The following is a 19,891-nucleotide window of genomic DNA, read 5'->3' as shown; positions in this document are numbered from 1 at the left end:
CTCAAGGTCCATCCGTGTTGTTACGAATGGGACGATTTTGTCCCTTTTTTTTAATGGCTGAGTAGTATTCCTTTGTGTATGTATACCACATCTTCTTTATCCATTCATCCATTGATGAGCACTTGGATTGCTTCCACTTTCTGGCTATAGTGAATAATGCTGCAGTGAACATAGGGGTGCGTAAGTCTCTCTGAATTATTTCAAGTTCTTTGGATAAATAGCTAGTAGCTGGGTCATAGGGTATTTCTATTTTTAATTTTCTGAGAAATCTCCATACTGTTTCCCTTAGTGGCTGCACCAGTTTGCATTCCCACCAGCAGTGTATGAAGGTTCTCTTTTCTCCACATCCTCTCCAACATTTGTTATTTTTTGTCTTGGTAATTATAGATGTTGTAATGGGTGTGAGGTGATATCTGATTGTGGTTTTGATTTGCATTTCCCTAATGATTAATGATGTTGAGCATCTTTTCATGTGTCTGTTGACCATCTGTGTATCTTCTTTGGGAAAATGTCTGTTCACATCCTCTGCCCATTTTTTGATTGGGTTGTTTTTGTTGTTGTTGTTGAGTTGTGTGAGTTCTTTATATATTACGGAGATTAACCCCTTGTTGGATGTATGATTTGCAAACATTTTCTCCCAGTTGGTGGATTGCCTTTTCATTATGTTCCTGGTTTCCTTTGCCTTGCTGAAACTCTTTAGTCTGATGAAGTCCCATTTGTTTATTTTTTCTTTTGTTTCCCTTGCCTGAGTAGACAGGGTATTTGAAAAGATGCTTCTGAGACCAACGTCAGAGTGTAGTGCCTATATTTTCTTCTAGGAGTTTTATGGTTTCATGTCTTACCTTCAAGTCTTTGATCCATTTTGAGTTAATTTTTGTGTATGGTGAAAGATAATGGTCTACTTTCATTCTTCTGCATGTGGCTCTACAGTTTTCCCAGCACCATTTGTTGAAGAGACTTTCCTTTCTCCATTGTATGTTCTTGGCTCCTTTGTCGAAAATTATCTGTCCACAGATGAAACAGCATATGAACTTTTAATGCTATTTGAAATCTCAAAATGAGTTTATCACAAATAAAAACACACTTAAGGCAATGGAACAAGGTCCTGCTCTGTTTTCAAGCTTGGAAAAAAGGTCAGTATAGTACAAGCGATGACAGGAGCTTTGCAGTAAATGGAGAGGAATCAGGACGCAGCTGAGACCATCTTTGCTGGGGACAGATGAACCCGCCACTAAATTCCCTTTGCTGCATCTTTAGGGACAGTGTTGGCCAGGTGGACTGTAGGTCCAACCCAGCATGGCTGTCAGGAAGTTCGGTAGCAGGTATTTATTCAGGGTGCTCTTGGCAGGGCCTTGTGGCAGGCGTGTCCTTTGTGCAGTCCCCAGTCTGAACAGTGTCCTCTGTGCAGAGACTGTAATACTTAATTGAACAGTTGTATGGATTAAATAGTGATCTGATTTTCCCTTCTAAGTTTTGTCTTTATGAAATAAAGATTGTGGGTTCATGAAAGGTAGGATCATATTTGTTAACTTGCTTTTGTACCACCTAGTGTCACATGTATGTAGATTATTCCTCAATGCATTTTGATGATGATGCACGTAAGGCTGTCTGACCCTTTGTTTTACTTTTCTCTCCTGAAGACTGACTGAGCATGTGCAGGATAAAAGCAAGCTACCCATCCTCATCTTCCCAGAGGGTAAGAAGGCTGCTCACCACAGGGGTCTTCTGTGTGGGGCAGCCCTGCAGGCTGGGGTCTCTGCTGTGTCCTTGGAACCAAGTCTCAACCTTTGTTGGGATGTCTGTTTTCACTGCCTAATGTTAGGTCCCCTTTAAGTTGGTTGTGGGACTGAAAACTCAGGGGAATTCAGAATTTGGACTAAGATTGCCATAGTGTGAACTCCCCCAGTGCAGAAATCCCATCCTTCTATTGTCGTCAGGGTGTCATCTTCTTGTGGAGTTCTTACTGAGACCTCCCAAGTCTGCTGAGTGTCTCTGGCCTTTATCTAGGCTGGTGTGTGTGAATCAGTGAAATGGTCTTGTAATCAGAGGATGGGAAACAGTACAGTATTTTGCCCATCTCTTTTAGGTGTTCATTTATGAGCTAGGGAGATGACAGGTTTATCCTGTTTGAAGGGCCATTAGAAGAATTTTTATTATATTTAGTCATTAAACTCCTAATCTCTGGGGTAAAGGACCAAAAGAAATAGCATTTTACTCTCTCCTGCATTTTAGGAACCTGCATCAATAATACATCGGTGATGATGTTCAAAAAGGGAAGTTTTGAAATTGGAGCCACCGTTTACCCTGTTGCTATCAAGGTACATGACCTCTGAGGGTGTGTGTGGTCGTTACTGCAGCTGCCGTGAATGGGATGCAGCAGGACAAGGTGGAGGAAGGAGCAGTCAGTGGGTTGATCCACTCCAGCGGGCAGCCTGGGGCTGGGTGAGTGTGGGTAGGATGCTAGAGAAGGAGAACGTGACACTGTTCATTACCTAGTTGAAGAGACTAGGGAGAATTTGAATGAGGCACAGCCAGATTCCAGCCCATACCTTGCTCTCACCACCAGGTTCAGGAGCTGGCGCACCCTTCATAAACTGTGTGTATTCCCCCCATTACCTTTTTCTTCATAAACCCAACTAGAATGTAAGGTGCTTCACTTGAAGAGGTGGCTTGCTGAAGGGAGGGGCTGGCGGGTATGGCTGCTCGAGTGGATCTAATAGAGAGGTGAGGGTGGATGGGTGCAGCTGTATCCTCATTCCTGAAGGAAGACTACCTCCGCTGCTTTGGGTTGTCGTATCATCTTTATAAACCAAGGACAGCTTATAAGCATGAGACACATCTAAGAGCTTGTACCTCTGACTGTTCCAGCTCACCCAGAGATGAGATCCAGTTAGCCAGTCAGTTTCCCTTTTTCCCCCTTCACATTCTTCTGATTTTATAGATAGCCACATAGTAGTATTTCTAAAAGAATGTTATTACGTTGTTACTTCTAAAAAACACAGGCTATTGTCCATATGTTTAAAGTATTTAGGTTGGAATCTCGGATTAGCGTAAAGCATTGTTTAAGTTCGGGTCAGAGTTGTGCTTAGGATTTCGTCTCTATGCTTTTGCAGGCGTGCCTCTGCAGAGCATTCTGTAGAAATATTCCTCATTTTCACTCTGCAGCACAGCAGGTGCAGTTGGGAAAGAGGTGTTCCTCTTGGTTAAGCAAGTGCTTGCCAGCCACTCCCCTTTTACCAGGAGTCAAAGCACCAGGGCAGGGATGGCAGATGATGACCGCAGGGAAACCGAGCTATGGGTTAGGGCTGCCCGAGCGATGTGTCAAGGATGCTGTGTCTGGGAACAGCAAGAAGGAAAACAGTCTGTCAGCAGTGTCTTCTGTGGGTGTGGGAACAGGAGTGGTGTTTGTGTCACACGCATTTTAACATTTTGGTGGTCCAGTGCTTCACCACGTGTTTATCAAAAACAGACTAGTAGGTAGAAGCCCTGATCACTCACTCCAGAGCTTCGGTTCTTTCCAGCTGCGTTAGCATCACCTGGAGGGATGTGCCAATGCTGGGCCCCATGCCCAGCATTTCTGAACCTGCATTTCTGATCTGTTCCTGTGTGCTGGTGATGCTGCTGTCGAGAACCACGCTGCAAGAACCCTGCTCTGGAGCAGTGGTTCTTAACCAGTTTTGGGACGTGGACCCTTGAGACGGTTACGACTCCTTTCCAAAGAAAAACGTGTAAATTTTACGTATGCTTTCATTCCGTTCACGATTTATTGAAGCCCATGGGGGATCCACAACTTGCGCTGCGCAGATGTTTTCCTAGTTGTTGGGAAGCCTTCATTGGTAACCAGACTTGAATAACCTTAGCTATTTCAAGGCTCTTTTAACATTTTCAGTAATATTAAGCCATTATCTGATTTTGAGGAATTTATTGCTATTTTGAGCTTTTGCCTTGTTTTTCTCTCAGGTGTCTGCCTAGCCTGGAATAGAATCAACCCTAAACAAAGGATCCTCACACTCACACATAATATCACATTTTTTATCCTTATAGTGCTTTATAAAATATAGCACCACTTCCTTCCAGTCATACTCATTTGCTTCTGTTTAAAACTCATTCTTCTCCCTTGTTTCCTTTTGGTATTATACTGTGAGCTCCTTAAGTTTTCTGTAGTTAAATCTAAATTTCTTAGTTTGTATAATTAAATCTAAATGTCTTCACTTTTGTAGTCAGGTCCTCAACTAGGCATAATTATCCATTTTCTGCTCTGAGGATCATAAAATTTAGGCTTGACAGGCCTAAAAGATCATACAGTTGAAGTGCCACCCCCACCCGCAGCATCCCTGCCAGCGTCCCTGCTCCGGCTCTTCCAGGGAAGGGCGTTTTTGACGCTGGTGACAGCTTGGTCCTGTGGGATAACTCTTGAAATTGTGTCCTTTTATTTTGTCACTCCCTGGTCCCAGGGCTTCACTTTATCATTACACACAGTCAGTCTGTGGTAGCCCCTCAGACTTTTGGTAGGAGTTCCTCTGTTCAGGCATTCTCCTCAAGAACTCAGTCCCTTTTGTTGCTTCGTATGTCACTTCCTCGAGCACCACTCCCAGCCTGCTTACCTGCCACTTGCATTCTTCTGTTTGGGGAGAGTGAGGGGCACAGCTGCAGCCGGTTTCCCACAAAATGCGTGAAGGACAGCCTTGGCCTCTGCTAGTCACTGGCAGAGGAAGGCACATGACCCCCTGGTTGTGGGTGGGAAGTGCGGCACCTGTGTGGCAGGGACCTTGTGAGCTGTCGCCATGTGCCCACTTGCTGGTGAACACTGGTGGCTTCCTCAAAGCAGAGCCACCTCCTCAGCAGATGAGCTGTGTTATAAGTGTAATTACAGAAGCGTATCGTAAGATTTTTAATTGTTTTCTCCTTGGTCTGGGGCACCAGAAGTTAAAAAGTTGGTAGTTGTATAAGAAAATATCTTTATTGGGGAAGGTACGTGAAGACGTATTTATGAGTGAATGACGTGATGTTGGGGCGAGGGTTTATAAGAGGGGAGGGGATAGAGGAGGCAAGTATGGTGAACTGTTGGTAATTACTGAGTCTGGGGAATGGCTATATGAAAGTATATTATCCTATTCTCTCTGTTTTTGGGTATGCTTGAAAACTTAAATAATAGATTCTATACACCTGTGAGTGAGTAAGACACGCGACTAACCCCAGGAGGAAGGACATGTGTTTGAGGAAGGCTGTTAGGTATTCTCCCTAATGCCCACAGCAGACTCTGGGGTCAGTCAGGAGAGGTTGGTGTTGCTGGAGGTGAGAACCGCCCAGATGTAGGATTCCTTCGGAATGTTCGTGGAGGGGTCTGGCAGCAGCTTTCTAATACTCATACTGCCCCCCACCTGATGCACTCGGAAAAGTGGCTGTTGACACACACACGTTGTTACCATTTAGCTTGCCGTTGCCTTTTAGTATGACCCTCAGTTTGGTGATGCCTTCTGGAACAGCAGCAAATATGGGATGGTGACATACCTGCTGAGAATGATGACCAGCTGGGCCATTGTCTGCAGTGTTTGGTACCTGCCTCCCATGACCAGAGAGGTAGGTTCCCACACCGGGCAGAGGTCTTCAGCTACCTCTGTGGGACCTCTGTTGAGTGGTCTCACTCCTTCTTTTCTTACAGACAGATGAGGATGCCGTCCAGTTTGCCAATAGGGTGAAAGCGGCCATCGCCAGGCAGGGGGGACTCGTGGACCTGCTGTGGTGAGTCCGAGCCAGCCTGCGCCCGCTGAGTCTGGGAACACGAACTTCCGGAGCAAGCGCTGAAGGCTTGACTCCATTTACAAAGACGACTCCTCTCTCTTCCTGGTGTGGAGGATTGAGCCTCCCAGCTCTGGAGAGTGAGCACTTTGACTCCTTTCTCCTGGTTCCAGCTCGGAAGTGCCCCATGTTACGTATTGACCTTGAGGAACATGGAGCCCAGCAGGCTTCGACTGAAATTGTTGAGTCTGTGTTCCTTTCTGGGGTGTGTACCGGTCTACCAGGGCACCCAAATAGTTTTTGTCTCTTTAGGTAGAGTGACCTGATGCTGATCTGGAAACCTCATAGGAGTACTGGGCTCTCTGAGCCCATGACCTTTAGCAAAACTGGACCATCCTTAGAAAGGCAGAAGTTGTATGTATTGCATTTAGCTTGTTCCCTCCTAGAGCAGGAGTTGACAAACTTTCTCTGTAAGGAGTCAGTAAATACTTGAGACTTTGTGGGCCGTGTGGCCTCTGTTGTAACTGCTCAACTCTGCCATTGTGGTGTGAAAGCAACCAGAGACAATACATGGACGATGAGCGTGTCTGTGTTCCAGTAAAACTTTACTACAAAAACAGGTGTCAGCTAAGTTTGGCCCATGGGCCATAGCTCCGTAGACCCTTATGCTACATAATGAGATGATCAGCTTCTAAATAGCAGGAGAGTAACTGGGATGAAGGCTGGTTCAGGGGAACCTTTCCACCTGCAAGGACTCTTAGTTTTAAGTGCAAGGGCCAGCTCTGAAGGCCATTTGACTAAAGTGGGCATTATAGGAAAAGAAGCTGTAGTAATTCAAGTTTTAAACTGACCTGTGGATTCTTAAGTAATAGCATGGCCCTCAGATTATGGCCTTTTTAAAAATGCTAACATTTATTGAGCAATTCCTGTGTGCCAGACACTGTGTCGTTGGTGCTTTACATGATGGCCTCACTTCATCCTACAGTAACTCCATAAGGGATAAAACTGTTACTCCCATTTTACGTGATGGCCTCACTTCCATCCTGCAGTAACTCCATGAGGGATAAAACCGGTACTCCCATTTTACGTGATGGCCTCACTTCCATCCTACAGTAACTCCATGAGGGATAAAACCGTTACTCCCATTTTACGTGATGACCTCACTTCATCCTGCAATAACTCCATGAGGGATAAAACTGTTACTCCCATTTTACAAGTGAGAAGTTGAGACTCAGAGTCTCAGTAACTGTTGTCACAGACTAAGCACCAGAGCCAGATTTTAGGCTCAGGTCCGACAGGCTGCTGGAGCTGGAATGTTCCACCACTGCTCCATGTTCCCTGTCACTGAGGCCTGGTAAAGACAAGGGGCTCCTTGCTTACAGTGCCTTTGCTGTGGGTTCTCGAGTGCGTAGCAGATGTGCATCTCCCTAGTGTAAGTCTGTCAGTGGTAGGGCTTCATCAGAGACTTTTTCCGCCACTACCACCAACATAATTCAAAAAAAAAGTATAGCAGAAAGACAAAAGTTGGCTGGGATTTTCCTTAGTTACTGCAGGTGATGCTAATTCTAGAGTTAGGCAAGGAGGTGGGATGACGGTGGGAGTGGGACCTTGAAGAAGCAAGTCCAAGTGTGCAGGATTTATTTGGGGTGTTGGAGGAGGTGCTGGGGTGTTAGCCCAGAACTCTGAGAGTCACTTGGGTTCCCTTACACTACCGGCCCTTGAGCGCAGAAGCAGTAAGAACTTGTATTTCCCCTCGTGTTCGTTGTTTGGGTGAATTTGGAGAATCCTTGGGTCTGATTTTACAGGTTTTATTTCACAGATAAATCTTACAGATTCATTCTAAGTCTCAATATTTCCTAAGCTTGGCTCAGCTTCCATGGTGCCAGAATGCCTCCTTTATCTTTTGTCAGGTGGCGATGAATGTTCCAGTAGAATTTTAAACTCCTTGGTAGACTAAGCAATTACAAAGTGCCTTCAGTATGGGTAGGGAATTCTGACCCCAGGGCAGGAGTGAGAGTTTAAGGTAGAAAGGGCGCATTCCAGGAGTCCAGGGCCAGTTTCTGAGGTTGTGCTGATGAGAGCGCCCTGGAGTCCTTTTGTTTCTGGTGGGTTTTTCTTGGTGTTTGAGCAGCATGTGCATCTGGCTGTGGCGCGAGGGCGGGTGAGAAGCCTGCTCTGCTGTTACAGCCAGTCTTTCTGCCACCAGGGATGGGGGGCTGAAGAGGGAGAAGGTGAAGGATGCATTCAAGGAGGAGCAGCAGAGGCTGTACAGCAAGATGATTGTTGGGAACCACGAAGACAGGAGCCGGTCCTGAGCCCATGGTCGCACCGGCTGGGGCTGCCGCGCCTGAATCCTGACACGTGAGCCAGCTGGAGTTGTCACCGCCTCTGCCCCCACTGCTGCATCCTTTCCAGACTCCAGGGCTCTTCCGGCTGCTCTGGAGCCCAGGACTCCAGCTTCTTCAGAGCCGCCCCGGGATCCTGGGCTGGCCGTCTGAAGTGAACAGTGCTGGGTGTTGCTGCCCAGGACGAGATGCCTTCTTGTTTCTTGTACCATAAGTCCGTTGGAGGAATGCCATTAAAGTCAGCTCTCCACCTGTGCGCATCCACGGCTGAGTGGTTGGGGAAAACTGGCCCCATTCCTGTATCCGAGTTGTTAGGATGTTGGTCTGTTACAGATGGCCACCTGCCAGGGACTTTGCTGGGGAAAGGATCTCCCCACCCGTGAGGAAAGGCACCACCGAGGCAGTGCGGCTCGCTTTAACCTGAACACCACCCGCCAGCCTTGGAGCTCTGCAGACTTGATAAAAAGAAAGCTTGTCTGCAGGGGCTTTCAGCAAAATGAAGTTTTAAATTCTTTGCTGCTGCCCACTGGCAGTAACCAAAGGGGAGGGGAAGAGGCAAGGTGGGCCAGTGACTGGTGTGCAGTGGCCGCCAAGAGGCATTTTGCACTCAAACTCCACGCTCACCCTGAACTCCAGTGTGACTTTCTCTCTGTTAACATGTGCCTCAGTTTCCCTGTCTCTAACCTGGACCAGGAGGGGAAGGGTGGCGATACGTACCTCACAGGGTGGTTGTGGGGGTGGGAGGCTACTGGGAGTGAAGGACAGGTCTGTGAAGAGCGGCAGGACAAGGTCTGAGCTCAGAGCTGCTGCCCAGGGCTTGGGGTTTGTTTTGTGAGTAAATAAAATTGTCTTCTGTGGTGAATGAATTGAGGGGTTTTTCCCTTCACTCTTTCTCCCCTAGATGTACCCCTAAGCAACAGGTTTCTAATCAGAGTTACAGTTCTCTCACTTGAACACCTGTAGAATGTTGGGACTAGGAAATCCACATGACCTCTGGGATGAGGACAGGTATTGTTGGGAAGACGGTAAACGACTTGTGTGACATCTGCATCTCTCTCTGATGAGTTTAGAGTTCTCAGCACAGACTGGGATGTGGATCTCTGCACAGGTGGGGACTCCACTGGTGGAGTTTGGGGAGAGAGTGAGGGTGGCAGGGGCAGCATGGAGGTAAGGACAATGGGAAGCAATGAGGAATATGGGAGCAGGGAGGAGCAGCGGTTCTAGAAGGGTTGGCGAGGGTGGCAGGAGGGGCAACGAGATCTTTGGTGCCCCTTGGGCTTCCATCCGGCCAGAGAGAAACTGGGCTTCCTGCACCCGCCTGCAGTCCCTGTGAGGGCAGATCCGAAGCCAAGCATCCCTTGCCAGCGCTTGCTTCCAGTGCCCACCAATTTCAACATCCCTTGGAGGAGAGCCTTGCCTCACCCCCGTTTGCCCATCTCTCCATCCCCCCGGCACCCTCCCCTGGCTCCAGCATGGCAGTCACAACACACCTTCCAGGTCTTTGCACAAGCCATTCTAAGTGTCACCTCTCCAAGGCTGCCCTCTGGGCGATTTGGCGATGGGGAAGTGAAGCCCTGCTCCTGAGGCAGCCGATCTGGTGGCCTCTCCTCCCTGCCCTTAGTCTGACTCACCTCGGTGGCCTTCCGGTGCCGCTGCCTCCCTGAACAGCCCCCAGCTCCTCCTCCCCGCCCTCTTGCTAGCCAGTGAGAAATTCTCTCTCTCAAATAAAAACACTATTAGGACTGTAAGAACAGGCTGTTATGAACTCTTCTACAAAATGTTCGGGAGTAAAGTGGTTTTCAGCTTACAGGAGGTGATATTTGCAGCGTTTAAAAGCTATCCAGAATGATCTTTAAAAATTGGGCTTGAAGATCAAGTTCCCTTTTTAAAAAGCTGCCATTTAGTGATTCTCACAGGTGTTTTTTAATACTTTGTTTTTAGTTTTCTCATGTTCTTTTCAGCAAGCCTGTCCATTGTTGATGACCTAGCAGAGTGCTGGGGAGCTTGGTTCAGACCCCTGCTCCATGACAAGTGCTCGTGGGGGCTGGGTAGCGTTTTGTTCCTCTCTCACTCAGCAGAGGGAGGCGAATTACACCCCCAAAGAGAGATCGCCCAAACTTATTTGGTGCTTGTTACAAGCGTGCAGACTCATCAGACTGCTCCATCCTTTTAGATTGGGGTCCCTGCAGGCCCCATGTTAATCCAGAAGTCAGAACACCTGGTTTGAGATGACAGGGTTGGTCTTGAGTGGTGAACCTCATGGCACTTAAGAATAAGGACAAAGACGCATGTCGAGTACAGAATCCACTCTTGTGAGCCCGGCAGCGATGAGGACAATCTTGGAAGAAAACCAAATGGAATTACTTAGTGGGATGAGCACAGGCTGGCGTCTAGTCCCACTTCCAAACCTGCTACTCCTTTGCTGTTGTGACTGTATTTCTCTGTTTCCTGATCTGTAACTAAGGACTTGAGCTAAATGACCTCCAAAGCCCGTTCCACCTCTGAAATTTCTATAATTTTTAAAACCATAGTTCAGGCTTTGGCTTTAAGCTCTCAAGTCATCTGGGTTCAGAAATAACTTCAAAACTTTGGGGCTAGCGAAGCTCCACTCCACTAGAGCATGCCCCACGTGTGGAGGAGAGTCCTCAGGGTTTTAGGTGATTGTGGGCCTGGCTAGGTTTGATTGTGGATCTTGGAAAGACTTTTTTCACTCAGACGTGAGGTTTTTTTTTCACCTAGTTAGAGAAGGAACTTTCTAAAAAGGCTAGTAAAATTCCCCGACAGAGAAGCCTGTCAGCCAGGCCGGAGCTCAGCAAGCTAAGCTCGATGGAGCAGTTTGAGGTGGCATCCTTGTGACATGGTAGAAGCAGCTTTGGAACTTGACTCTTCGCTCTGTCAGAGCGCACTTCCTCCTCCTGCCCGTCAGAGATTAGAAGAGGCTTGATGTGAGGTGGTGGGGAGTGCTCTGCAGAGCACTGAATGCCCACGCCACACCAATGGCAGGAGTCCTCAGGTGTGTCCCGTTTCAGCCCTTCATAGCAGCACCTACCGGGTGTGCTCTAACTCTGTTGTTCTGCATAAGTCTTCTGGGACTATAAACCCTACCATTTTCTTCCTGGAATTGACCAAAAACTCAGCTGTCTGTGGGATAGTGCTTCCAGCTGTGCCCTGATGCATGAGAGAGTCGACTGTGCCATGGGTCCCATCTGCCTGCTGTGCGTCTTGGGTGGGCACACTCAATTTCTCCAGCCGCACTCACCGTGTGTGGCCTGGGACATCTGGACTGCATGGGCACCTGCACGCACACTGACTCCTGGACAGGTTCAGAGCTGACCATCCCGCCATCCATCTTCCACTGCACTACCACCCCTCTCCCCCCAGTCAATATGTCTCTCTCCGATGGGAAAGTTAATAAATTTTGCTCTAGATTAAAAGTATTGATCATTTCATTTGTAAACGATAAATAAAAAGGGGGAACTTTTCATTGCACCAGGAGTAGCGCCTGGTGTATTTTGCTGGTGAAATTGCGCCAGCTGTCGGGGGGCGGGCGTCTCATATGCATTCCGGCTGGCCGGCTGCATTGATTTCCTATTAGTCTCCCAGCACCACCCAGTAACACATCATTTCAGTACCTGCTATTAATGGTCTTTTGATAAATAATCACTTGTAAGTCAATAAATTTTTATTAAACAGTGTGGCTCTTTGATTTATTAAAATCCGACCGTGTTTGTCTGGGAGAAAAGGGATGCTGAATTGAAGTGGAGGTTTTCATACATCTTCCTGACGCTGAGCAGTCACCACACGCTCCAGAGAAAAACAATTGCATTTTAACAGAAACAAAACAGCCGAGTTTGGAACTTGGGCGCAGGGAAACTTCATCTCCGTCAGTCTGAGGCCCACTCTGCAGGGAGCAGCTGCAGGCCCGAGGGCGCGTGGCGAGAACTTTGGGCCTGCTCCCGAGAGTGGTGAGGCACCCGGGCTGGGCCCCGCAATTGCATTCTGGGTAGCACAGCCCCTCGCTGGTGCCACAGACGGCTCCACGGGTCAGCCATGCCCCCAAGAGGTGCACCTGGAGTAGGCACCCACGGCAAATGGACATTGAAGATCCATCCAGGACCTGTTAGCTTCCTACCTGCCCAAATCACCAGTCGTGGCTTGTGGCAGGAACTGCCAAGAAATTGTATTTTGTTACGTGGAAATTTGGCTGTGTATTATTTTAAAAAGTGAGGCAATAGCTGAAGGTTGGAAATCTTTTTTGTGAGATTGGCATTGGCATAAAATTTGCTGTAAAGGGTTTGACACCTTTTCATTGAGACTAACATGGTCCCAAACATGAATATGGAGCAGCCCAACCACTAAGCATAGCCAGGACTACCCAACCCAGCAGGAAGTTACGGGAAGGGGAGAAAATGGCTAGTCAAGTGTTTTCTTGAAACTAATAGTGGAACTCCTGCTCCTTGACCCTGTGATTGTGCAGGCCACTGCCACCAACTTCTTTGCCGTTGAAACTTAGTGTGACAGGTGTTCACAGGAGAGGGGCTTTGAAAGCTTGGATTGCTAGGAAGAAGTTCAGCTGAGGGCCTTAGTGTTTTCAAACATTTTACGTTGTTATGTCTTTAAATCACATTTTTAAATGTTTTTAAGATTTCATGTTTTAACCCTGCTGCAAGGTTTGTCTGTCGTTGCTTGGAGTTCCTTTTCTGTCCTGGTCTTGGGAGTGAAAGCTGCTAGATCCGGGATCTTGAAGAGGAACAGGCAGCTGGAGAAAAAACAAACGTGACCGTCCCGCCAGGCAGTAAGTAGTAAGATCAGGGTTTCAGGAGGGGGGCCCCGCTCTGTCCGTGTGCGGGGGTGGGGGCGTCGGTGTCAAGGACCCAGGCTCTCCTCCAAGGAGCCCTGAGGCCTGTGCGCACGCCGGAGCCCCACCCCCACCCCCACCCCAGGGTGGTGTAGTGCTGCGGCCAGGCAGGGGAGCCACAGGACAGCTTGCTTACAGCTTTCTAGAACCTGAATGACGACATATATCTGCACTTGACATGTGCAAACTTCAAGTCCACTTTCAAGGTAGAACAGGAGACTTGTGTGTAATGTTTCCCTTGGGGGTTTGCCTCTAGCCTCGATAATTCTCCCTCCCGTCGCTTCCCCATCCATGTACATTCCACTCTATTGTCAGAACTTCGGCGGGGAAGTTGGAGAAGAATCGTCTTAGAGTTTCTTGTATTCCCTGAGTTTACTTCCGGTCATTTTGAGTCAAATACGTTAAACTAAGGGAAAGGAGTGACTTGCTGTGCAACTTCCGCCATGGCTGATGGAGGGGGCGAGAGGAGCGAGGCTGGCACAAAGGAGTTGCAGGGGGCCTTCGGGCTTCATCCAGCAGGTCCCTGCACCCCTGTGGGTACAGCCAGACAGTCTGAGGCCGGGGGAAGGTGGAGGTCGGCAGGCCCTGTCTCCCTTGGCCGTGAGGGTGGAGACCTGGATCTTCCAGAACGGAAGATCGAGTCATCCTAGTGGGCTATGACTGTTTCCTTCTCTTGACCCGACGGCTCCCCAAGTGCATTCTCATTGGATTTGAACCCCCCTGCAGCTCCAAATGGCCGGATATGAGGTTGCGGGAGGTAAGCTGGCGCCTGCCCATGCCATCCCGTCCCGAGTTCTGGGCTGAGATGTTCTTCAGCCCCTTGCTCCCTCCCGCCCCCGTCACGGGCTCGGGGTCTGGACAGAACACTTGATCCTCCGGGCTGAGGGGTGGCTCTGCAGCGGCACCCAGGGCCAGGTCCCCGCGGCTGCTGCAGGGGCCGGGGACGGCCGCCTGCGCTCCGATTGATCCCCCAGCTGTGATTTGTCATCTCTCCGCGGCAGGCGCTGTTTTCTCTTGCTTCAGGAGGCCCCTTCGACACCTGCTTTATTTTTCTTCCTGCACTGACGTGACGGGAGACAGGTGTTAAACTACTTAATCACTTTAAAATTGTTTTAATTTTCTGTTTTTTATTGATCTCTCCAGCACCAATTAATCAGCTCACTGGACCAGGCAGTTAGTACATTAAAAATTGTCAGGGAGGCCGTGCATCTTGCAAAATGTCTGAAAAATATTCGGCTAGCAAATTTCGTTTCTCTTTGGCAGGCAGCAGTCCTTCGCCCACAAAACTCCCACTCGAAAAGGGCCTCCGCCTCTGGGCTCTTGGCCGGAGCACTCAGGGTCCGGGAGGGCCTGGCTGCAGGGACTTCCTGGAGGGAAGAGGAAGCAGGTGTCCTTTTTGCCACCAACTCGCCACCTTTCCTCCACCCTTGCTCTTTGCTTCCCACACAGCGTTGGGTCTCCTTTCCCTGGGAGCTGTGGGAGTTCTCGTGGCAGGGCATGCTTGCCAGGGCATGTCCTGACGCCCACAAGGGCAGGACTTCACGGTCAGTAATGGCCCTCGCGGCCGGGCACCCGGCCCACAGCCAGAGCTCCTCTTCCTGGGACGTTGGCACTTTTGACTTGTCCTGACTGTGCCAAAACCACCTCCCTGGGGCAGGGGGCCCGCTAAACTTGGTAAACTGTTGGCAGGTGGCTGTTGTCACACTGCCTCGTCCCTGGTACCCTGGTCATAAGCCTGAAGCCCTTCCATGGAATGTTCTGGACAACACCCCCACAGTCACCCGCTTCTGTGCTGCAAACCCTTGCCATTTGCTTTTATCACCCCTCTCGAAAATTACCTAACTGCTTGCTGTACTTTCTGAATTAAATAAAATATGGACAGAATAAGCACGGGCTTCAATATAATTTCTTGGGAGTAGAAATTTGTTTTCCAGTTTTCCCATTTTTGCCCGATTTTCTATCACTTTCCAAAAGCAAGCCTCTTATCTTTGGGGGGGCAAGTGAAATATCAAGCAGCCTGCCTGTGTGGTCTGAGTTGTCTACTTTCCAGTGACTCCCCCTCCCAAAGCACCTCTCGCCCACCCTGCCCGCCCTCCTCCTGCCCCCGGCTGCCTAGGTGACTGAGGGGAGCCCCTTTTATCACCTCCCCCCACATTTCACGGCCCACACAGGCCCCTCAGAATCGGGGCTGCAGCCCCCACCTGGGGAGGCCCGCTGCGAGGCAGCCGGCCACCTACCTCCCGCCCGGCCCACCCGCCGGCGTTAATTGGGATATGATTGGGCCGGGACACACAATCTAGTATCGATTTTCTCTCTGGACGCCACAGCTTTATTTGCTCACATCTGCCTTGTGTTTAATTGGTGCTTTGCTCTGGAAACGAGCGATCTTATCGGCCTGTTTGGTTTCTTTTCCTGGGGCACACAGGCATGCACACACCCTCACCCTCTGAGTTAGCTGGCCCAGCCCTGCCTCTCCCTGCCCCTCCCACGGCGAGGCATTCCCGGGGGTGGGGGCGTGGAGAGTGACCCAGAGGGGCTTTCTCGGAGACTTCCTGTCCTTACACTTGACCTCGGTGCTGTGGCTGATCCTTCCAGTGTGAAACTGGGTGTGTGATGATGACTGGGGGAAACGCCGGCTTTGGATTCAGGCCTGGGTTCAAGCCCACCTCCTCCCCGTGTGTGGCCTTGAGACTAAGCTGTTGAATTTTCCTGCACTGCAGGATCTCTGAGACAAAGGCAGAATGGCCGCTCTGAGGGACTCTTGGAGAACATCTGTCAGTCCCCACACATGGTGCCTGGCACAGCAGGTACCCTGGGACCAGCGCTCCTCGCTCAGTACTGTGGCCCCATTCGGCCTGTGCGGCAGCATGTGCCGACTGCCTAGGGTGAGAGTCAGCCGTGTGTCCTGCAGAGAGAGAGGGGTCTCCTGCGCTGCGTCTATTTGTCCACGCAGGGGTGGGGCGAGAAGCATGTCTCCCTAGGGCTCACAGGCCATGGAGAATCTCTGACCCCAAGGCACTGCTGTCACCACTCGGCTTGTCTGAGGCCGGGGATGGCTCCTGTCCTCTCCCTGCACCGGGGAGCTCACCTCAGAGGGCATCCCATCCCCGGCACAGCCTAGGCCGGCGCCTGTGTTGGGGCGTTTTGTTTCTCTCTCCTCTGACCGTGGTCCTGCGTTTGGGCTGTTCTGCCCTGGGCTTTGTAGCAAAGGGAAGATGTGAAGGCCAGAGGTAAACACTAATTTCCTATTGACACAACATTAATTCTCTGGCTCGGACAGGTGAATGTGCTTTCACTCACTTTACCAAGATTAATGAGGTTTGTCTGCCTGCTGAGAGAGGCCTCAGGAGGGGCTCTGAGCGCATGCCCTCTGGGCTGGCCGTGGGGAAAGAGGCTGGCAGACGCACGGAAGAAGACCAGTCTCTCCCCCCACTTCCAACGTCATCGTCCCTGTTCAGGTACTTGCCTTACCCATGGAAGTAGCAGGATGGGAGAATTATTGCTTAAAGGATGTGAGCTATTCGTGCCCAGCCCCAGGGGGTTAATACTGACAAGGAGCCCATCCCAGCAGACCTGCACAGCACGGTCTGGAGGTCAGCCCAGCCCTCCCCTGCCTGTCACCTGGAGCTCCTTTCCACCTGTGCAAACTGAGTCCTCGCCCCTTTGCACCCAAGGCTGTTGTCAAAGGTGGGGTCAGTCTTTGGTTCCTTGCCCTGAAGAGCAGCAGACAGTACTGGGGGACAGGCCAGGGCTTCTGAGGAGGGGCTGCTGGCAGCGGAGCAGCAGGACAGTTGAGGATGTCCATGACCTCAAGGTAGGGGACTCCTGGACCTGTAGGTGATGTGGGAACAAAATGGGATCCAAGTGGCTTCCATGTTGTGACTCTTTGGGTTCAGCACAGCTTAAATAGGACAAGAAGGAGCCCTACAGCTTGACTCTCCTCAGATCAGCCTAGGCAGATATGGAGAAGTAGCTCCATCCAAGGCTATTCCACATCTGTGGACGGCCAGGGTCTCTTGAGGATTTCCTCACCCTTGGGGTGGGGGCAGTGGCCCCAGCCATCTCTGCTCAGGCAGCCTGAGTCGTCAGACCCTGTAAAGTACCGAAGCGTCACTGCCCGCGAAAGCCGGGCTGCCCTCACCAGAATTTGAACAAGGCTCTAAAGAATAAACACTTCGGGGACAGGAGGAATGGTTGAATCAGTCCCTTTCTGTCGCTAAGGCTGGTCCATTATAACTTAGCCATCCGAGCTGAGAGGACAGCTGGGGAGTAAAGACAGAGAGGGTCGAACTCAGCTCTCAGAGAAGGAAGATGGGCAAGTTCTAACCCTGAGCCGCTGCCCTTTGTCCCTATGTCCCGGTGTGGCAGGCTCCCTGGCAGGGCCAGCCTATAGGTAAACAACAGGGTTAAAAAATTTTTTTTTTACTCTCAGTGTTCTTTGTGTTATAAATTACAGAAACCCAATTCAACTAAACTCAAGACAAAAGGGTGTTACTGCCTCCTGAAAAGGCTACGGGTACCTGGGGCCTGGCTGAGTTCAGGCCTGAAACAGTGTTACCCATTCAACCTGCGCTCCCTGGGCCTCTCAGGCCCACTCTGCTCCGGGTGAGCTTCCTTCCTGGGCTGCTGCCCCTCACAGGGGCGGGACGGCCTCCACAGCCAAATGGAGCCCCAGGTAGAGAGAGGAGAGCTGCTCCAGAGAACAACCCGGGTCCTTAGCGTACCGGCTGCAGCTGAGCCTTAGACCCATCTCGAGCTGGGGGTGGGGTCAGCCCACACTAGGGCAATCCAGCATGGCAGAAGGGCTGTTTGCACCTAGGAAAGTCAGGGTGGCATCACCAGAAGAAGGCACGGATCAGGGCCAGGCAAGCCCAAACCACAGACGTGCACTGTGCCCTTTTACTACTCCCAGGGTAGAAGCTGCCATTCACTGAGCAATGCACTGTACTTTACAGTTAACCTGCAGCTTGGCCACAGACCCTTCTGCCCCAGCTGTTTCCACCTTGGCATGTGACGGTCCAGCCAGTGCAGTATGAGAGCTGAAAGCCCAACCCTGCCTTCTTTTCCAGAACATACCAACGTGGTTTAGCAAATTCATTAGTGCAGAGTTTCTCCCAAGAGCCCTTGGAGGTTTGATTACATGAGACCTTCCCATAAGTGTCACCGCCAGGGGCTGGTGCACGTGGCAGCAGGAGGCCTGCAGGGTCCTGCCCTCTCTCCTCTGTCATCGGAGAGAAGATCCAGACCCTTTGCCGCTTTGCTTCCACGCCGCCGGCAGCCTTCCCTTGGTCACTGGGAGAGGAGAGAAAGCTACGGAACCGTAGGTCATCCGTGAACAACTCCAAAGCAGGCAGGGAGGGCCAAAACGTGGATTTAAATCCAGCTGGGCTTCTGCAATCACTGTTCGTCAAACCTGCCCATTACCATGCCCCAGGGCACTTGTCAGCCGGGAGCATTCCAGGCCCGCAGCCCGCCCAACTGAGTGGGGAGGTCCCAGAAGGGCCCTGGGAATCTGTGTCTGACAAGCCCTGTCTGTCGTCAGGCAAGCCTGGGAAACTGCCTAAGTGAATACCTTCTCTGGCTGTGCCGTGGCTGCTCCATCCAGGGACGCTGGCGGTCAACCATAAAGCAGAAACCACACGCAGGAAAATGCTCTTTGCTGTCATTGTGCACCACAACGTGTGTGCTCATTGACTAGAGGACTCCATCTGGTCTTCTGTGTCCTGAAGGCAAAGCGCTTTCAGATCTTTGCACAACGGGCAGTAGACACCGCCCTGGAATTAGACTTGGGAGAGAAGGAGGTCTCTTCAGTGCTCCAAGCCTCAGTTTCCTCTTATCCCAGTTGGGGCTAAAACCTGATGGCCAATCTGTCTGAGAAGCAAATGAAGTAAGTGGTTGAGGTGCTGTGGGGAGCACAGCCTTACTGTTTCAGTGGGGATGTGGCCATGCTTTCCAGTCGCACCCTGGATTCTGGGTCTCAGCGGGTGCACACACAGTGATTCTGACTGAGGAAGCTTGTCTCTGTTCTAGCGCCTTCTTACATGTGGAAGGATGTGATGCTTTTGGTGACATGTGGTGGGGTGGGGTCACCCGCGAAGTGCGTTTTTGCTAGTGCACGTTGTCATTAACTAAACGCTCTCTCAGTCTGAACCTCTGCCTCCTGCGGCCCCGCCATGCCCTGTGAAGACCTTCCTTAGAGCACCACTGGCACTGCATCCCTTCCTTTCTAGGCAGCCGGGCTCCTTCGAGACTTTGAGCATCAGGAGGCAAGGGAGGTGGTCCCACGTCTGTATTCCCAACAACGAGCACAGTGCCAGGCAAAAAGCAGACCTCAGATGGCGGCTGCGTGCATTTAAATTGATAAGATATGTGATCGGAATTTTCTTTATAGCTGTTCAAAGCCCAGACTTAGTTCACATGGGCATTCTCTCTCTCCCCTTATACGGCGGTTAAGAGAGGGGGCTCCAGGGGCCGGCCCGTGGCCGAGTGGTTAAGTTCGCGCGCTCTGCTTTGGCTGCCCAGGGTTTCACCGATTCGGATCCTGGGTGTGGACATGGCCCCGGTCATCAGGCCGTGCTGAGGCGGTGTCCCACACAGCACAACCAGAGGGACCTACAACTAGAATATACAACTATGTACTGGGGGGCTTTGGACAGAAGAAGAAAAGAAAAAGGTCTCCAGAGTCAGCGTGATGGGGTTAAGATGGACAAGTTATTTAACTTCTCTGGGCTCCAGTGTCCTTGGCTACAAAATGGGTGTAATAATAATAATAGTGTTTATTTCACTTGAGTTTTTTTTTTTTTTGAGGAAGATCGGTCCTGAGCCAGCATCCATGCCCATCTTCCTCCATTTTGCATGTGGGATGCAAACCCTATTTCACGTGGGTTTTTTGAAAATTAAATGAGACAAATATAGCTCCAGAACAGTGCGTGGCTCTGTGAATGTTTAA

General features: G+C 50.4%; 2 protein-coding genes across 12 annotated transcripts in view; one reads left to right on the top strand and one right to left on the bottom strand.

The window, feature by feature from the left end:
* GPAT4 (glycerol-3-phosphate acyltransferase 4) overlaps nt 1–8,950 on the top strand; it is a 36,110-nt gene extending 27,160 nt beyond the window's left edge. For 3 of the 11 annotated variants that reach the window (XM_008523157.2, XM_008523158.2, XM_070598781.1), the window contains 5 exons: nt 1,641–1,696; nt 2,233–2,318; nt 5,452–5,580; nt 5,663–5,742; nt 7,946–8,950. In XM_008523157.2, coding sequence (XP_008521379.1) covers nt 1,641–1,696; nt 2,233–2,318; nt 5,452–5,580; nt 5,663–5,742; nt 7,946–8,054 — 460 coding nt within the window. In that variant the 3' untranslated portion in view covers nt 8,055–8,950. Of the gene's footprint in view, nt 1–1,640; nt 1,697–2,232; nt 2,319–5,451; nt 5,581–5,662; nt 6,005–7,945 lie in introns of all 11 variants that reach the window. The other 8 variants (XM_070598782.1, XM_070598783.1, XM_070598784.1 and 5 more) reach the window with 5 other exon arrangements.
* Nucleotides 1–19,891, bottom strand: part of ANK1 (ankyrin 1) — a 622,216-nt gene that overhangs the window by 381,402 nt on the left and 220,923 nt on the right. The gene's annotated exons all lie outside the window — the stretch shown is intronic.

Source organism: Equus przewalskii, chromosome 28, assembly GCF_037783145.1.
Source record: "Equus przewalskii isolate Varuska chromosome 28, EquPr2, whole genome shotgun sequence".
NCBI lineage: Eukaryota > Metazoa > Chordata > Mammalia > Perissodactyla > Equidae > Equus > Equus przewalskii.
This window is presented reverse-complemented; position numbering and strand designations above follow the sequence as displayed.